This window comes from Chlorocebus sabaeus, chromosome 11 (genome assembly GCF_047675955.1).
Source record: "Chlorocebus sabaeus isolate Y175 chromosome 11, mChlSab1.0.hap1, whole genome shotgun sequence".
In the NCBI taxonomy this organism is placed as follows: domain Eukaryota; kingdom Metazoa; phylum Chordata; class Mammalia; order Primates; family Cercopithecidae; genus Chlorocebus; species Chlorocebus sabaeus.
In genome coordinates, this window is record NC_132914.1 from 129,201,504 (window position 1) to 129,219,332 (window position 17,829).

The 17,829-nt window shown below is 42.2% G+C and overlaps 1 protein-coding gene across 10 annotated transcripts in view; it reads left to right on the forward strand.

The window, feature by feature from the left end:
* Positions 1–17,829, forward strand: part of EP400 (E1A binding protein p400) — a 127,997-nt gene that overhangs the window by 11,675 nt on the left and 98,493 nt on the right. For 4 of the 10 annotated variants that reach the window (XM_008005252.3, XM_073021250.1, XM_073021251.1 and 1 more), the window contains one exon: positions 1,467–1,577. The exons of the other annotated variants lie outside the window; for them this stretch is intronic. In XM_008005252.3, coding sequence (XP_008003443.3) covers positions 1,467–1,577 — 111 coding nt within the window. The remainder of the gene's footprint in view (positions 1–1,466; positions 1,578–17,829) is intronic. 10 annotated transcript variants of the gene reach the window in all.

Sequence of the window (17,829 nt, forward strand, 5' to 3'; positions counted from 1 at the left end):
AGGTTTTGGTTTCACAAGGATTTGAGCCATAAGTAGACGTGAAGAATGTGTTTGGCCTCCTTCATGGGAAGGAAGAGCTGTTGAGCCCAGAGGTGTGTCAGGAGGAAGGGACGGAGCTGCGCTGCGATGAGTGCGTATTCAACACCCAATGTTTTCATTGAGCACCAAGGGTTCATCTCAGGTTCAGAGAGCTCAGCAAGCGTGTCCAGTTTTTCCCCCTTGTATCTGAGTGTGTGGTTTGTTGGCTGACGCTGACGGCTATCACCAGCCGAAAGTGTGAAAGCCCAGCACCCTTTGTCTGGTTTTCCAAGTTTCGCATTTTACTTCTATAGAGCTCCTTAAAGACACCATCAGCATGGTTTTCAAACCGATTTAAGTCACTAGCTTTTTATGATAACCAGTCATAAGTCACTAGATGTATGTATATGGGACCTTCATCATTGAAATAGTTATTATGGCAAAAAACTAGTTTGAGAAGTTACTCAATTTTTAGATGTAGTCTTAAGATTTGAGATCGTACTTAAAACTCATTTTTACAAATACCTATTAAGTGATATTTAAGAGTGACTCTTTTTTAGAGAGTATACTTTTTGGGTGCTTGGAATGGCACATAATAAACCCCTTAACTGAGATTTCTTAGTACCATGGTGAGTCTGAGACTTCCTGAAAACCAAAGTGAGAGCAGATTGGACCGTGACGCACTGTATTTTGTGCCTTTGTGTTGTGTAGTGTATACTATGTTGGTGGAGCTTATTTTGTTTTATGATACAGTTAAAATAATTTAAATATTTGTCAGCTCTTCTGCAAAGAAATCCGCTTTTGGTGAACAAAAGCTAGTCTCTTTGCTCAAGCAGTCCTTACTGGCATCTATGGATGTATTTGTGTGACTTTGCCATTTTGTGTTTTCTTTTAACGCCTTTTCCAGGATGGATTCTATTTATTTTTCAACAGGTTTATATGATTATTTTGAGGATGTCACCTCTATTGTCCTGAAACAGTAAAATTCATTTCTCTTACGTTTGTATACCAATGTTGTCTGTAAGCTCAATCCCCCTTCTCTGTGCTTAGAAAGAAAACAGATTCGTTTTTCTAACTTCCTGGTGAAAAAGACCTTTGCCATTCTGACCCTACATGTAACCGAGTGGCTATTGTGCAGATCTCCTGCGGAGTTCTTAGGGCTTTGTTACTTGAAGTCTGTCTGCCATATGCATTTTTAAAATTTGAAGTTGCAGAATCTAAAGATATTGCACTTTGACTTAAATTGGAGTTTCTGCAAGGTTCGCAGTTTGAGTTAGGTTGTCGTGCCATAAATCTGTCAGTCCAGCATCCTTTTACAGGATCTGATGCAAAAACATTCCATTTTTAAACCCCAAATGTCAGTGAGCTATCAGCAGTAAAATTCTAACAAAATTTTGAGCAGCTGTAAAAATCATGTTGCCTTTTTTTCTCAAAATATCTCCTCTCAGGTAAAGGTTGTGACAGGAAAGGATGGGCAGACTGGGACTCCTGTTGCTATAGCAACCCAGCTTCCGCCAAAGGTTTCTGCTGCTTTTTCCTCCCAGCAGCAGCCGCTCCAGGTACTTTTCCATGGTTCTCGGGTGTGCTCTCGCCCCAAGCTCCCCTCGTCCAGGTGTTTTAGCCTTCGATGCACTACTTGCTCTTCAGCATTTTCCCAGAGCCCATTTCTTATTTTCAAACAGTGAAAACCTTCCTGCATACAGTTATAAAACTACACTGCATGAGTGAATGATGGCACAGATCTCAGTGCATTGTTTCTTTCGTGTACTTGTGATGCGGTAGTGGCTTAGCCTGCATGTCATCTAATACTTAGTCCTGTTGGGTGTGTGCTCAGCATTCCTTGTGTGCTGTGTTTTACATGTTGGTTCTTTCTTGTGTCCTTTATCTGTATTTGAGAACCGTGCAAAACAGAACAAGAAAAAAAAGATTCAAGTAGATGATAAATTGGTATTTTCCATAGCTGGAGGAAATGCTGAAGTGAAATACACTCCTGAAATCATCAGGACCGTAGGCTTCTAAACGGATATTAAGTGAATGCAAACTGATTTTTTCAATTTTTTGCAAATTCACTCTGTTAAATTAGTAATGCCAATTAGTTTAAAAACACAGGTCACTCACGCCTGTAATCCCAGCACTTTGGGAGACTGAGGCGCGCGGATCACCTGAAGTCGGGAATTTGAGACCAGCCTGGCCAACAGGATGAAGTGCTGTCCCTACTAAAACTATAAAAATTAGCCTGATGTGGTGGTGCACGCCTATAATCCCAGCTAATCAGGAGGCTGAGACAGGAGAATTGCTTGAACCCGGAGGCGGAGTTTGCAGTGAGCGGAGATTGTGCCACTGCACTCCAGCCTGGGAGTAGAGCAGGACTCCATCTCACAAAACAAACAAACAGACAAACAAAAACAAACTGTAAAATTTCTACTAGTTTTGGAATAGTTAGTGCTGGATTGTGAAAGCAGTTTCATCCTTGGGATTTTTGTTGTTATTTTAAATTTTGACATAATTTCAAATGTACATAATAGTTGCAATAATTATTTTAAAAAACCCTTATACCCTTTACCAAATTTACCAGTTGTTTTTGCCCCATTTGCATTATTTTCATTCTCATATATATACACACCTATATAAAACATATCATACTCTTTTGTCTGTAAATAATTCAGCATGTGTTAGATAAGACTGTTTCCTTACCAAATGGCAGTACAGTAATAAATATCAGGAAATTGTACAGTAATACAATAATATATTCTAATCCATAGTTTATATTCAAATTTCATCTTTTGTCTCAAGGATGTCCGTCATAGTTTCTTCCCCCTGGTCCAGTATGAAGTTGTCATACTTCTCTGGCCTCTTTAATCTGGGCTGGTTTCTCAGTCTTTCATGACCTTGGCTTTGGCCTTGGCCTGGGCCTTGAAAAGTATAGACCAGCCGTTTTGTATAATGTCCTTTGATGTGGGATTGTCTGATGTTTTCTTGTGTCCTATTTGAGTCATGCATTTTTGAGAAGATTGCTGTAGAAGTAATGGTATGTCCAGTTCAATGTCTTATCGGACGGCTGTGATGTCACTTTGTCCTGTAACTAGTAATGTTAACTCTGACCACTTCGTTAAGTTGGTTTCTACCAGCCCTGTCCAGTGGAAATTTATTTATTTTGCCTTTTGTAAATGATGAGTAATTTGGGGGAAGATACTTTGAGACTATGTAAATATCCTGAATCTCCTTAAACTTTTACCCACTAGTTCTAGCATCTGTTGATGAGTCTTGCCTGAATCAGTTATTGCTATAAAGAATCGTGCTGGGTTTTCTAACTCCATCATTCTGTCTACATTTATTAGAATCAGTAGGCTATAATATATCACTGTCAGTATTTATTTGCTTATGTTTGTTTAAACTTATTTCATTTACATTCAGTAAACTACATTTATTAGAATCAGTAGGCTATAATATATCACTGTCAGTATTTATTTGCTTATGTTTGTTTAAACTTATTTCATTTACATTCAGTAAAATGCACTGTTTTTTAGTCTGTGCTTGTGAATTTTGATGAATCCTTTGAGTTGCGTAACCACCGCCACAGTCAAGCAACAGAACAGTTAGCTCCATCACCTCCCAAAATGTTCTCTCATCAACCCTTCACGCCTCCCTTGACCTTTGTTCTCCATTGCTAATGATTTTGCCTTTTCCAGAATGAGTATCTGTGGAATCCTAGTCTGGGTTGCTTTTCAGTCTGGCTTCTTTCACTTAAGATAATGCATTTCAGATTCATCTACTTTGTTTTATTTACCATTAATTTGTTCTTTTTATTGCTGAGTGCTATTCCGTTGTGTGAATGTGCCCCCAGTTTGTTTATCCATTTACTCTTTGAAGAGGATTTGGGTTGTTTCCAGTTTTTGGAAGTTGGGAATAAAGCTGCTGTGAATGTTCACATACAGTTTTTCTTGTCAGCATAGGCATTCATCTCATTTGGGTAAATGCCTAGGAGTCAGAGTCTCTCTGAAACTATTCTGGTTTGGGTTGCTGGCTGCATGATTTGAAAAAAACAAAACAAAACTAGGAATCAGATTTATGGGTATGTTGAACTTAAGAAACCATCTGGTCGGGTGCAGTGGCACACACCTGTAATCCCAGCACTTTGGGAAGCTGAGGCGGGAGGATTGCTTGAGGCCAGAAATTTAAGACCAACCTGGACCAGGCACTGTGGCTCACGCCTGAAATCCCAGCACTTTGGGAGGCCAAGGTGGGAGGATCACTTGAGGCCAGGAATTTAAGACCAGCCTGGACTAGGCATGAGGCCGAAGTGGGCGGATTACCTGAGGTCAAGAGTTAGAGACCAGCTTGGCCAACATGGTGAAACCCTGTCTCTCCTAAAAATACAACAATCAGCCGGGCATGGTGGCACATGCCTGTAATTCTAGCTTCTCTGGAGGCATGAGAATTGCTTGAACCCAGGAGGTGAAGGTTGCAATGAGCTGAGATAGTACCACTGCACCCTAGCCTGGGCCACAGAGTGAGACCCTACCTCAAAAACAAACAAACAAACAAACAAACAAACACCCCGTCTACTAAAAATTTAACAATTAGGCTGGGCGTGGTAACTCACACCTGTAATCCCAGCACTTTCGGAGGCCAAGGCAGGCAGATCACCTGAGGTCAGGAATTTGAGACCAGCCTGGCCAACATGGTGAAACCCCATCTCTACTAAAAATACCACAATTAGCCAGGTGTGGTGGTGGGCACCTGTAATCCTAGCTACTCGGGAGGCTAAGGCAGGAGAATCACTTGAACCTGGGAGGTAGAGGTTACAGTGAGTTGAGTTCACCCCATTGCACTCCAGCCTGGGTGACAAGAGTGAGACTCCTCCCAAAAAAAAAATAATAAAAAGCTGTGTGTGGTGATACACACCTGTAGTAGTCCCAGCTACTTCGGAGGCTGAGAGGTGGAACGATTGCTGAGTCCTGGAGTTCGAGGCTGCAGTGAGTGGTGAACATGCCAGTGTACTCCATCCTGGGCCACAGGGCCACATAGTGAGACCCTGTCTCAAAAAAATAAAAAGATGGTTAGGTGCAGTGGCTCACGCCTATAGTTCCAGCACTTTGGGAAGCTGAGGGGAGTGGATCACCTGAAGTCAGGAGTTCGAGACCAGCCTGGCCAACGTAGTGAAACCCTATCTCTACTAAAAATGCAAAAATTAGCTGGGTGTGGTGGCAGGCACCTGTGATCTCAACTACTCGGGAGGCTGAGGTAGGAGAATTGCTTGAACCCAGGAAATGGAGGTTGCAGTGAGCTGAGATCACGCCACTGCACACCAGCCTGGTTGACAGAGTGAGACTCCGACTCAAAATAAATAAATAAATAAATAAATAAATAAATAAATAAATAAATAAGATTGGGCATAGTGGCTCACGCCTGTAATCCCAGCACTTTGGGAGGCCGAGGCTGGCAGATCAGTTGAGGCCAGGAGTTTGAGACCAGCCTAACCAATGCAGTGAAACCCCATCTCTACTTAAAAAAAAAAAAAAAAAATTAGCCAGGCGTGGTGGCGTGCCACTGTAGTCCCAGCTACTTGGGAGTCTGAGGCAGGAGAATCTCTTGCACCTGGGAGGTGGAGGTTACAATGAGCCAAGATGGCACCACTGCACTCTAGCCTGGGCGACAGAGTGAGACTCTGTCTCAAAAAAAAAAAGAAAAGAAAAGATGAAAAGAAACTTCCAGACTTTCCCAAAGTGCCTGTACCATTTTGTGTTCCCAGTAGCAATGTAGGATAGTTCTTTTTGTTTTGCTTCCTCCCTAGTACTTGTTATTGTCAGTTTTCTTCTTTAGTCATTCCGGGTCTAGTTTATTTTAATTTGGATGTCTCTGAAGACTAATAAAGTTGGGCATTTTTTCATTTGCTTTTTGTATGTCTTTGACGAAGTATCTGTTCTTGTCTCACCCATTTTTTCATTGAGTTATTATTGCATTTGAAAGTCCTTCACATAAATATGGACATGTTTTTTGTCAGCTACATGATTTGCAAATATTTTTTCCTGTCTTTGGCTTGTTTTTTCCTTCTCTTAACACTATCTTTTTCAGAACAAACGTTTTAAATTTTGTGGAAGTACAATTTATCATTTTTCTCTTTTATGGACTTGCTTTTGATGCCATATCTAAGAACTGTGCTCAATCCAGGGTCAGAAAGATGTTCTTCTGTGTTTTCTTCTAGAAGTTTCACAGTTTTACTTTTAGATCTATGATTTATTTTGAGTAAAGTTTTGTGTAACATGGCAAACATAAGAAATTTGCATGTGAGTAATCAATTGTTCCATGCCATTTCTTGAAAAGACTATCCTGTGTATGTTGAGTTGACTTGCATCTTTGCCGAAGATTAGTTGACCTACTTGTATGATTCTGTTTTTGGATTCTCTTCTCTTCCCTTCTCTTTAACTGCGTGTTTTTCTCTTTGCCAGTGTCACCCTATTGTGATTACTATAGCTTTACTAAAGTTTCGAAGTCAAGTAGTGTGAGTTCTCCAAGTGTGTTCTCCTTTTTCAAAATTATTTTGGTCATTCTAGTTCCTTTCCCTTTTTGTATACATTTTAGAATCAGCTTGTTGATATCTTTGAAACATCTTCCTGGAATTTTGTTTAGAATTGTGTTGCATCTATTGACCTGTTTGAGGAGGAGTGATATCTTAACAATATGAGTCTTCCAGTCCATGAATATTGTATATCTCTCCATTTATTTCAGTATTCTTTTTTTCTTTCATCAGCATTTTATAACTTTCAGCATACATATATTTTCTTAGATTTATCCCTCTATTCCAATTTTGGGGGGTATTATAAGTAGTACTTTAAAAAGTTTCCAGCTGTTTATTGCAAGTATATAGGGTATACAGTTGATTATTTGAACCTACATTCTGCAACCTTGCTAAACTCATTTATTAGTTTTAGGAGCTTTTTTGTAGATTCCATGGGATTCTCTACATAGAGAATCATGTCTGCAAATAGAGCAGGATTTTTTTTCTTTTTCAATCTGTATGCTTTTTATTTCTTTTCTTTTTTTTTTTATTGTACTGGCAGGGGTGTCCCGTATGATCTCCTTCCTGATCTAGGGGGAAAGCTGTTAGTCTCTCACCGTTAAGTAAGATGTTAGCTGTAGATTTTGCAGATTTTCTTTATCAAAGTAAGAAAATTCCCTTTTACTCCTGGTGTATCATGAATTGATGTTGAATTTTGTCAAATACATCTATTGACAGTGATATGTGTTTTTTCTTCTTTAGTCTGTAAAAATGGTAAATTACATTAAATTGATGCATACTTTACAAACAGAACACGCAGATCTTCAGTGTTAACAGTTTGCAGAGTTTTGACAAGTGCATACACCCATGTAACCCACACAATGGTCGACATGTCCATTTCTATCACTCCATGAAGTTGCCTGATGCTCCTTGCCAGTCATTTACTGCCCAACCCCCCTCCTGGTGGTTCTGTTGTTATTTATTTTGATACTGAGGTTATCTGTGATTGACCAACTGGAGCCTGTTCAAGCTGGCTCTAGTATACTTTCAACATACCTCTCTTACTTCCTGAGTACTTCCTTATGGCACAAAGTGTTTAAAGTTCACCTTGTGTGTGTATATATATATATTCCTTAATCCAGCCCTGGAATCAGCCATTTCGACAAAGAGCCTGGTTCCTTTTGGTGGAGAATAGTAATTTGATTCTGCTATTTAGGTGCTCATTGTAATGGGTTTTATACAATTGAAGATAACTCTTGGCTGGGCACGGTGGCTCACACCTGTAATCCCAGCACTTTGGGAGGCAGAGGCGGGCAGATCACCTGAAGTCGGGAGTTAGAGACCATCCTGGCCAACATGGTGAAACCCTGTCTCTACTAAAAAACACAAAAAAATTAGCTGGGTGTGGTGGTGCGCGTCTGTAGTCCCAACTGCTCAGGAGGCCGAGGCACAAGAATTACTTGAACTCGGGAGGCAGAGGTTGCAGTGAGCCAAGATTGTGCCACTGCACTTCCTTGGGTGACAGAGCAAAACTCTGTCTCCACCGCCCCCAACCTCCCTAAAAAAAAGAAGATAACTCTTAAGTCGGTGATTATCAGAAAATTTGTTAGTGGGACATCTTTACTGCTAATGCCTAGAGGAATATAATATATTAATGCATTTATAGACCACATTGATAAACATCTGCATTAAAACAGTAGGACAATAGGCCAGGAGTGCCTATAAACATGAAAAAGAGATGCAGTCTCTACAGTACAAATTAAACTGCTCAGACTTTCCATTCCACGCACAAGACTGCCAGGAGTTAAACTGGAGAGAATCTTGATGTAGAGCTGTGGGATTCTCGTCTGCTTTTGATGAGAGTGGAGCTTGGTCTAGTTATTTGGAAACGTTTTGCATTATCTGGAAAAGGTGAGCAGAGAGCATACTCTGAGCAGCACGATGCTCTAGGGAGACTTGTGTCTGTGCACCGGAACACATGTGCAGTGTTGTATCTGTGCACCGGAACACATGTGCAGTGTTGTGTGTGTGCACCGGAACACATGTGCAGTGTTGTGTGTGTGCACCGGAACACATGTGCAGTGTTGTGTGTGTGCACCGGAACACATGTGCAGTGTTGTGTGTGTGCACCGGAACACGTGTGCAGTGTTGTGTGTGTGCACCGGAACACGTGTGCAGTGTTGTGTCTGTGCACCGGAACACGTGTGCAGTGTTGTGTCTGTGCACCGGAACACGTGTGCAGTGATGTTCCTCGCAGCATTGTTTTTGGCAGCCCCAAATTGGAAAGAACCAGATTGTCCATTGGCCACAGAATGTATGGGCTGTGTCCTGGAGGAGTACTAATAGAGCACCCAGTGCAAAACAGAGAGCCCTGCCATCGTGCACGTCGATGCGCGGGTGTAAGCAAAGCCAAGAGGGTTTAAACACACACCCACAGGTGATGACACTGTAAGGAAACAGTTTTTTTTTTTTGTTTCTGCTTTATTGAGGTATAATTGGCAAATAAAATTTTATATAAAATGTACAAAGTGATTTGGTGTAAGGATAGTGAGGTGATTACTGCAATCAAATTAATTAGCAGTTACCCTTGTGTTTTGTTTGGTGAGAATGGCTAAGATCTACTCTTTCAGCAAATTTCAAGTATACAGTGCAATATTGTTAACTATAGGCTGGGCACTCTGGCTCACACCTGCAATCCTAGCACTTAGAGAGGCTGAGCCTGGGGGGTCTCTTGAGACCACGTATTCAAGACCAGCCTGCACAACACAGGACACCAGCTCTACAAAAAAATTAAAAAATTAGCCAAGTGTGGCTTGTGCCTGTAGTCCCAGCTATTCATTCAGAAGGCTGAGGCGGGAAGATCGCTTGAGCCCAGGAGGTTGAGGCTGAAGTGAGCTATGATTGTGCCACTACACTCCAGGCTGGGCTATAGAGCAAGACCCTGTCTCTTAAAAAAAAAGATTACACATGTAAGTGATACTGTACAGCATTTATCTTTCTCTGGCTTATTTCAGTTAGCATTATGCCCTCTAAGTTTTCATGTTGTCGTAAATGGCAGGGTTTCCTTGCTTTTTGTTACCGAAGAGTATTCCATTGTGTATATACTATATTATCTGTTCATCTGTTGCTGGACACTGAGGTTGTTTTCATAGCTTGGCTGTTGTGAACAGTGCTGTGGTGAACACAGGAGTGCAGATACCTCTTCAAGACGCGGATTTCCTTTCCTTTGGCTGTGCACCTGGAAGTGGAATTGCTGGATCATATGTTCATGCTATTTTTACTTTTTTGAGGAACCTTCATACTGATTTCCATAATGGCTGTAATAGTTTATATTCCCACCAACAGAGCACAAGGGTTCTTTAGGGAAATGTTTAACATACATTTTGGGTAGTTAGTACAGAAGCGGGTGTATGGAGTTTTTAAGGTATGGGTAAATTTTTATTTCTTTTTTTATTTTTGTCTTCTGGTATAATCTCAAGAGCCAAAATTTTTATTTCTTAAGGCATGTAATGAGTATAGGGATCGCTTTATTATTACTGCTTTAAATTGTATGTATGTATTTTTCCACTCTCCTCCTCAACATTGTGTTATGAAAATTCCAAACAAGTTGAATGGATTGTTTAGTGAATGATATCTTACTATTTAAATTCTATGATTAATTTTACTGTGCTTTGAAAGCCTTACATATATTTTATAATTTCTTTTGTGTGTGTGATATATTTCCTGATAAAAAATTGCTTATAAGACTGAAAGAGGAAAACTAAGGAGTCTCCATTTTGACTTACAGAGTTTTGAGGCAAATAACAGTGGGTATCTGTCTAAGAAAATAGAAAAGGGTTAAAATGAAAAGCATCCATTTCTTTGGGAAATAAAATTCCGCATGAGTTTTATTACTTTCTTTTCTTTTCTTTTCTTTTTTTTTTTTTTGAGATGGAATCTCGCTCTGTCGCCCAGGCTGGAGTGCAGTGGTGCGGTCTTGGCTCACTGCAACCTCCACCTCCTGGATTTTTGCCATTCTCCTGTCTCAGCCTCCCGAGTAGCTGGGACTACAGGAGCCTGTGACCATGCCCGGCTAATTTTTTATATTTTTAGTAGAGGTGGGGTTTCACCATGTTAGCTAGGATGGTCTCGATCTTCTGACCTCATGATCTGCCTGCCTCGGCCTCCCAAACGGCGTGAGCCACCGTGCCCAGCTGAGTTTTATTACTAATAGCTAATTGTGTAATTTTTATTTTGACTAGTGAAACTCTAGAAATAGATTCAGAATTTTTTATTACATATTGTAATAATGTACTAATTTCTGTTTCCAAAAGATTTGTACTAATTTCTGTTTCCAAAAGATTTTTAGGTAGTATTATTGAGTGCAGAGGTGTTGTATATAAAATACAGACAGGCACACGTTTATTTATAAAAAGATAAAAACCATTCTAAGTACAGATTTTTCATAATTTTCCTGTTAGAGAAAATGAATAATTCGCCATAATTTTATCATCCTAACACAACTTTTTTTTTTTTTTTTTTTTTTTTTTGAGATGGAGTCTCATTCTATTGTCCAGGCTGGAGTGCAGTGGTGCGATCTCGACTCACTACAGCCTCTGCCTCCCAGGCTCAAACGGTTCTCCTGTCTCAGCTTTCTGAGTAGCTAAGATTACTGGCAGGTACCACCACACCCAGCTAATTTTTGTACTTTTAGTAGAGACGGGATTTTACCATGTTGGCCAGGCTGGTCTCGAACTCCTGACCTCAAGTAATCCACCTGCCTTGGCCTCCCAAAGTGCTGGGATGACAGGCCTGAGCCACCATGTCTGGCTGATTTTTTAATGTTATATTGCATATATACTAGTTGAAACAAGTGAATTTATACTTTCTTGTTTTTTCATTTAACAAATAATTCTTTTTATTTTATTGACTTCTAATAATTCTCATTTTAACTGCTGCTGCTGCTGCTTCATTATTTTGAGGACCTGTAATTCATCTAACTACTTTCTAGTCTTAGGTTATGTCTCTCCTATTTAGAAAAACTCTTAGGAGTGACACGAGTGAATCAGGAGAGCGCAGGTCTCTTCGTGGTGCCCACTGTATACTCACTTGGTGTTTAGCTGAAAGTGCTGCTAGAGTGTGGCCCCAGTTTTGTTACGGCTTTTTTTGCAAACCTTGTTAACCGTTCTAAAAAAGGTTGAAACTTTGGGAGGCTACAGCGGGCAGATCACTTGAGGCCAGGAGTTTGAGACCAGCCTGGCCAACATGGTAAAACCCCGTCTCTACCAAAAATACAAAAAATTTGCCGGGTGTGGTGGCGTGTTCCCGCAGTCTCAGCTACAAGATTGCGTCGCTGCACTCCAGCCTGGGTGACAGAGTGAGGCTCTGTCTCAAAAAAAATAAAAATAAAAAAAGTTCAAGACAGAGTTTCAGGATGTTTTATTATTTGCAGCCAATCGTAGGATTTTTATAGTAAACTAATCTATGCCAGTTAAACTCCAGAAATAAATCCATAGTGCTCAGCATTGCATGTATTTCTTTTTGTTTCCAGAAGGTTTTGTGTTGGTGTTGAGTGCAGTTGTAGTATAAAAAATAGTACTAATATTATTATGGTTATTTATGTCTTATAAAGCCCTCCTGATTGCAGCATTTTTTTCAGTGATTATGATGTTAGAGAAAATGAGTAAGTATTTATGGTTTTGTGATCCTAACCCAACTGTTGTTTCTTTCGTTACCTTACATGTGTGTTTGTATTTTTATTTATTTATTTATTTTTTGAGACGGAGTCTTGCTCTGTCGTCAGGCTGGAGTGTAGTGGTGTGATCTCAGCTCACTGCAGCCTCTGCCTCCTGGGTTCAAGTGATTCTCCCGCCTCAGCCTCCCGAGTAGCTGGACTACAGGTGCGCGCCACCATGCCCAGCTAATTTTTGTATTTTTAGTAGAGATGGGGCTTCACCATGTTGGCCAGGATGGTCTGAAACTCCTGACCTCAGGTAATCCACCTGCCTCAGCCTCCCAAATTGCTGGGATTACAGGCGTGAGCCACCGTGCCCGGCCAGTTTTTTGATTTTTTTTGTAGAAATGGGGGTCTCGGCCGGGCGCGGTGGCTCAAGCCTGTAATCCCAGCACTTTGGGAGGCCGAGACGGGCGGATCACGAGGTTGGGAGATCGAGACCATCCTGGCTAACACGGTGAAACCCCGTCTCTACTAAAAAATACAAAAAACTAGCCGGGCGTGGTGGCGGCGCCTGTAGTCCCAGCTACTCGGGAGGCTGAGGCAGGAGAATGGCGTAAACCCGGGAGGCGGAGCTTGCAGTGAGCTGAGATCCGGCCACTGCACTCCACCCTGGGCGACAGAGCCAGACTCCGTCTCAAAAAAAAAAAAAAAAAAAGAAATGGGGGTCTCACTTTGTTGCCCAGGCGAGTCTTGAACTCGTGGGCTGAAGCAGTCCTCCCACCTCAGCCTCCCAAAGTGCTGGAATTACAGGCATGAGCCACTACACCTGACTTTACAGTTTATTTCTTTCTTTGTTTAAATGGGGCAGAAATTTTCCTCCTGGTAGCTGCCAACTACTCCTGGTCTTAATTTCTACCTTCAGTCTGTCCTTTTAGGTGGCAGGCGTTCTGTGAGCCCTTCTGCTGTGTTTTCCTGGTGTCGTTTCTAGGCTCCCTGTAGGTTAAGGTGGGTCTTCCATGGATAAGCTGTGTTTTGGTATTGTCTCTCCTAAATGAGCACCCAGAATTACATTCCCTTCAGAGTGTTTTTTCTTTGTGAGAATTTCTCTTTTTTAAAGAATTATAATAATGGTTTTTGACCAAAATCAAGGTTATATTTTAAAGACAAGAGTATCTTCTGTAATCCCAGCATTTGGGAGACCGAGGTGGGCAGATCACAAGGTCAGGAGTTCAAGATCAGCCTGATCAACATAGTGAAACCCCATCTGTACTAAAAATACAAAAAATTAGCCGGTCATGGTGGTGGGTGCCTGTAATTCCAGCTACTCGGGAGGCTGAGGCAGGAGAATCACTTGAACCCAGGAGGCGGAGGTTGCAGTGAGCAGAGATTGTGCCACTGTACTCCAGCCTGGGCCACAGAGTGAGACTCCGTCTCAAAAATAAATAAATAAATAAATAAAAAGACCAGAGTATCTTTACTAATAATACCTTCATGGAGACAGAATAAGGTAAAACTAAAAATCATTCTGAAAACCAAGGCTGAGTGTGCTGTGCCTGGAGGAGTTCCTGTAGCTTCTGCAGAACCCAGGGGCAGCAGGACCCGTGTGTCCTGAGTCCTCTGGGAAGTGGCCTGAGTGTCAGCTGCAGCCGGGGTGCAGTCAGCGGGGCGCACAGTCCTTCCTGCCAGTGCTTCTTGAGCAGAAGTGTCTCATTTTAGTGAAGTCCAGTTTATCCTTGTGTTCATGTACACATCCAGTTTTCCAGCACCATTTGTTGAAAAGACTTTCTCTTCCCCATTGGATTGCCTTGGAGGCTTTGGATATCCTGTGAGTGTGGGTCTGATTCTTGGTGCGCGGCTCAGTTCTTTTTATCTGTGTGTTGGTCCTTACGCTGGCACTGCACTGCACTGTCCTGGTTCCTGGAGTCTTGGGGTGTGTCTTGAAGTCAGGTCCTTCACTTGGTTCTTCTGTCTCAAGAATCTTTTTTCAGGCTCACTGATTTTTAAATTTTTTTTTTTTTTTGAGATAGTGTCTCGCTCTGACACCCAGGCTGGAGTGCGGTGGCATTCTCTTGGCTCACTGCAACCTCAACCTCCAGGGCTGAACTGATCCTCCCATCCCAGCCTCTCAAATAGCTGGGAGTACAGGTCTTTGCCACCATTTCTAGCCAATTTTTGTATTTTTGTAGAGATGAATTTTCACCATGTTGGTCAGGCTGGTCTTGAACTCCTGACCTCAAGTTATCTGTGCACCTTAGGTTCCCAAAATGCTGGGAATACAGCATAAGCCACTGTGCCTGGTCAATTTAACATTTTTTTGTTTGTTTTTTGGAGATTGCCCATGCTGGTTTTGAACTCCTGACCTCAAGCAGTCCTCTCGCCTTGACCTCCCAAAGTGCTGGCATTACAGGCGTGAGCCACTGCACCCCAACTGATTTTTTCACATCTCCACACTGATGTTATGCCTATGCAATGAATTTTTCTTTTAATTTCAGATGTTATATTTTTCACTTCTAGAATCTCCATTTGGCTCTTTATTTTAATAGTTTCTGTTTTTTTGTCAAGACTTCTTCTTGTCTTTTATTGCAGTATATTTTTCTTTTTTTTTTTTTTTTTTTTTTTTTGAGACGGAGTCTTGCTCTGTCCCCCTGGCTGGAGTGCAGTGGTACTATCTCGGCTCACTGCAAGCTCTGCTTCCCGGGATCATGCCATTCTCCTGCCTCAGCCTCCCGAGTAGCTGGGACTACAGGCGCCCGCCACCGCGCCCGGCTAATTTTTTTTTGTATTTTTAGTAGAGACAGGGTTTCACCGTGTTAGCCAGGATGGTCTCGATCCCCTGACCTTGTGATCCGCCTATTGCAGTATATTTTTCTTTATGTCCTTGGACATACATATTAAGGTCACTTTAAGATCCTTGCCTGCTTATTCTAGTACGTGGGTCGTCTTGAGGTTGGTATCTGAGTATGGCTCGTGTTTTTTGTTTGTATTTTGGAGTAATTTTGTAAGTTTGAATTGGATTTTGGACAATTGTGCATGACATATAGAAACCCTGGGTTCTGTTATATTCTTCTGAAAAGTATTTATTTGCTTTAACACTTAGTTAACTTGATTGAATTAAAAATGTACACTCTGGCTGGGCGCGGTGGCTCACGCCTGTAATCCCAGCACTTTGGGAGGCCAAGGTGGGTGGATCCACAAGGTCACGAGTTCGAGACCAGCCTGGCCAATATGGCGAAACCCTGTCTCTACTAAAAGTACAAAAAGTAGCCAGGCGTGGTGGCACACCTGTAGACCCAGCTACTCAGGAGGCTGAGGCAGGAGAATGATGTGAACCCGGGAGGCGGAGGTTGCAGTGAGGCAAGGTCATACCACTGCACTCCAGCCTGGGCAACAGAGTGAGACTCCGTCTCAAAAAAACAAACAAACAAAAAAAACCACCAAACAACAACAACAAAAACCTGCTTACCCTTTCTCCTTTTTTTTTTTTTTTTTTTTTTTTTTGAGGCAGAGTCTCTCTCTGTCGCCCAGGCTGGAGTGCAGTGGCCGGATCTCAGCTCACTGCAAGCTCCGCCTCCCAGGTTTACGCCATTCTCCTGCCTCAGCCTCCCAAGTAGCTGGGACTACAGGTGCCCGCCACCTCGCCCGGCTAGTTTTTTGTATTTTTTTAGTAGAGACGGGGTTTCACCGTGTTAGCCAGGATGGTCTCGATCTCCCAACCTCGTGATCCGCCCATCTCGGCCTCCCAAAGTGCTGGGATTACAGGCTTGAGCCACCGCGCCCGGCCACTCTTTCTCCTTTGTGACGGGAGGCACCTGAAAACTCAGTTCAGTACTTGGGCCTTCGCTTGGATTCTGTTTTTGTGTACATGGTTTAGGTGGAGGTTAGGGAGAGAATATGGGGCCTCCTTTTCCAATTGTCTCCTGCTCTTTGTCCTCTTGTTCAAGCCCGTGAGATGCTATGTGTCTTTAGGTTTGAGCTGTTCCGTAGAGCACAGGCTGGGGCTGCCCTCATGCCAAATGCCATGAAACTGGAAACCTTACCATGTTCCATTCCCTTCTTGCAAGTATCATTTCCCTTCCTGTATCACTGGCCTACCTTTTCATATTTTTTTGTGTTTCATCTAGAGTTTATGTTTACGTGGATTATGTTTATTTTATTTTATTTTTTTTGAGATGGAGTCTTGCTCTGTCGCCAGGCTGGAGTGCAGTGGTGCAATCTCAGCTCACTGCAAGCTCCGCCTCCCGGGTTCACGCCATTTTCCTGCCTCAGCCTCTTGGGTAGCTGGGACTATAGGCGCCCGCCACCGCGCCCGGCTAATTTTTTTTTTTTTTGTATTTTACAAAATACATGGGATTTCACCGTGATCTTGATCTCCTGACCTTGTGATCCACCCACCTCCACCTCCCGAAGTGCTGGGATTACAGGCGTGAGCCACCGCGCCCGGCCTTGTTACCTGGATTATGTTTGACCCGATAGGAAGTACTTGGCCATTTCTGGACACAGAGCCCTTTATCAAGTTTTGTTTATTAAAAAATATTCTTTTCTTTTGATTACATTAGTCATACATGCTCATTATAGAACATTTGGGAAATTTATAAGCTCACACACACACACAAATCATGTCACCTGTAATGCTGCCCCAGAGGTGAGCACTGCCAGGCCATTGTTTTCAAAGCATTCTTTCCTTTCTTTCCGCCCTCTCTTTGTCCATCCCCTCTGTCCCTTTTGTCGTCTTTCCTTTTCTATCTTGGTTAGATGTAAATAGCAGTGCCTTCCTCTTACGTATGCTGTATTGGGGCTGATTTTTCCTTTTAGTAACTCTTCCTAAGCCTCTGCCCATGTGCGTACAGAGTCTCTGGCATGACTGGTGGTGGCTGCGTGGTGGGCCTTGTGTGGCAGTTGGTTCAAACAGCTCCCTCTCACTGAACAGTTACTTTGTTTAGGTATCTGTAACTTTTGCGTTTAAAATGTCTCACTAAGTAGAATGAATATTTTTGAGTGATTTAAGTTCTTAGTAACTAGTAATTAAGTTCTTAGCATTTACTTTAATTGCGAGGATGGTGACCAGATGGAAGAGGGTTAGGGTTGAGTCTGTGCTGACCAAGAGTTGGCTGGTTTCTGTCTTCGTGAGAGAACATGCCGGTAGCTTTCCATGTAAACTTTTAAAAACCATGATTTTTTAAAAGCAGTTTTAGGTTCACAGCAGAATTGACAGGAAGGAACAGAGATTTTTTTACATACCCTGTTGCCCCCAACCCCATGTGCACAGCCTCCTTTATATCCGTGTCCCCTCCAGACGGTACGTTTGTTGCCCTTGCTGAGCCTTCAGTGCCTTGTCATTAGCATAGTACTATAGTTTCATTGCTCTAAAAATTTCCCGTGCTCTGCCTGTTTACCTCCTCCCTGCTACTTTGTACCTGGCAACCACTCATCTTTTTGTTGTCTCGCTTTTTCCGAGTTAGGATCATGTAGCATGTCACCTTTTCAAATTGGCTTCTTTCATTTTATTTTTTTTAAAGATGGGGTCTTGCTTTGTTGTCCAGGCTGGAATGCAGAGTGCAGTGACATAGTCCTAGATCACTGTGGCTTCAAACTCCTGGGCTCAAGACTCCTGAGTAGCTAGGACTAAGGCGTGTGCCACCATGCCTGGCTAATATTT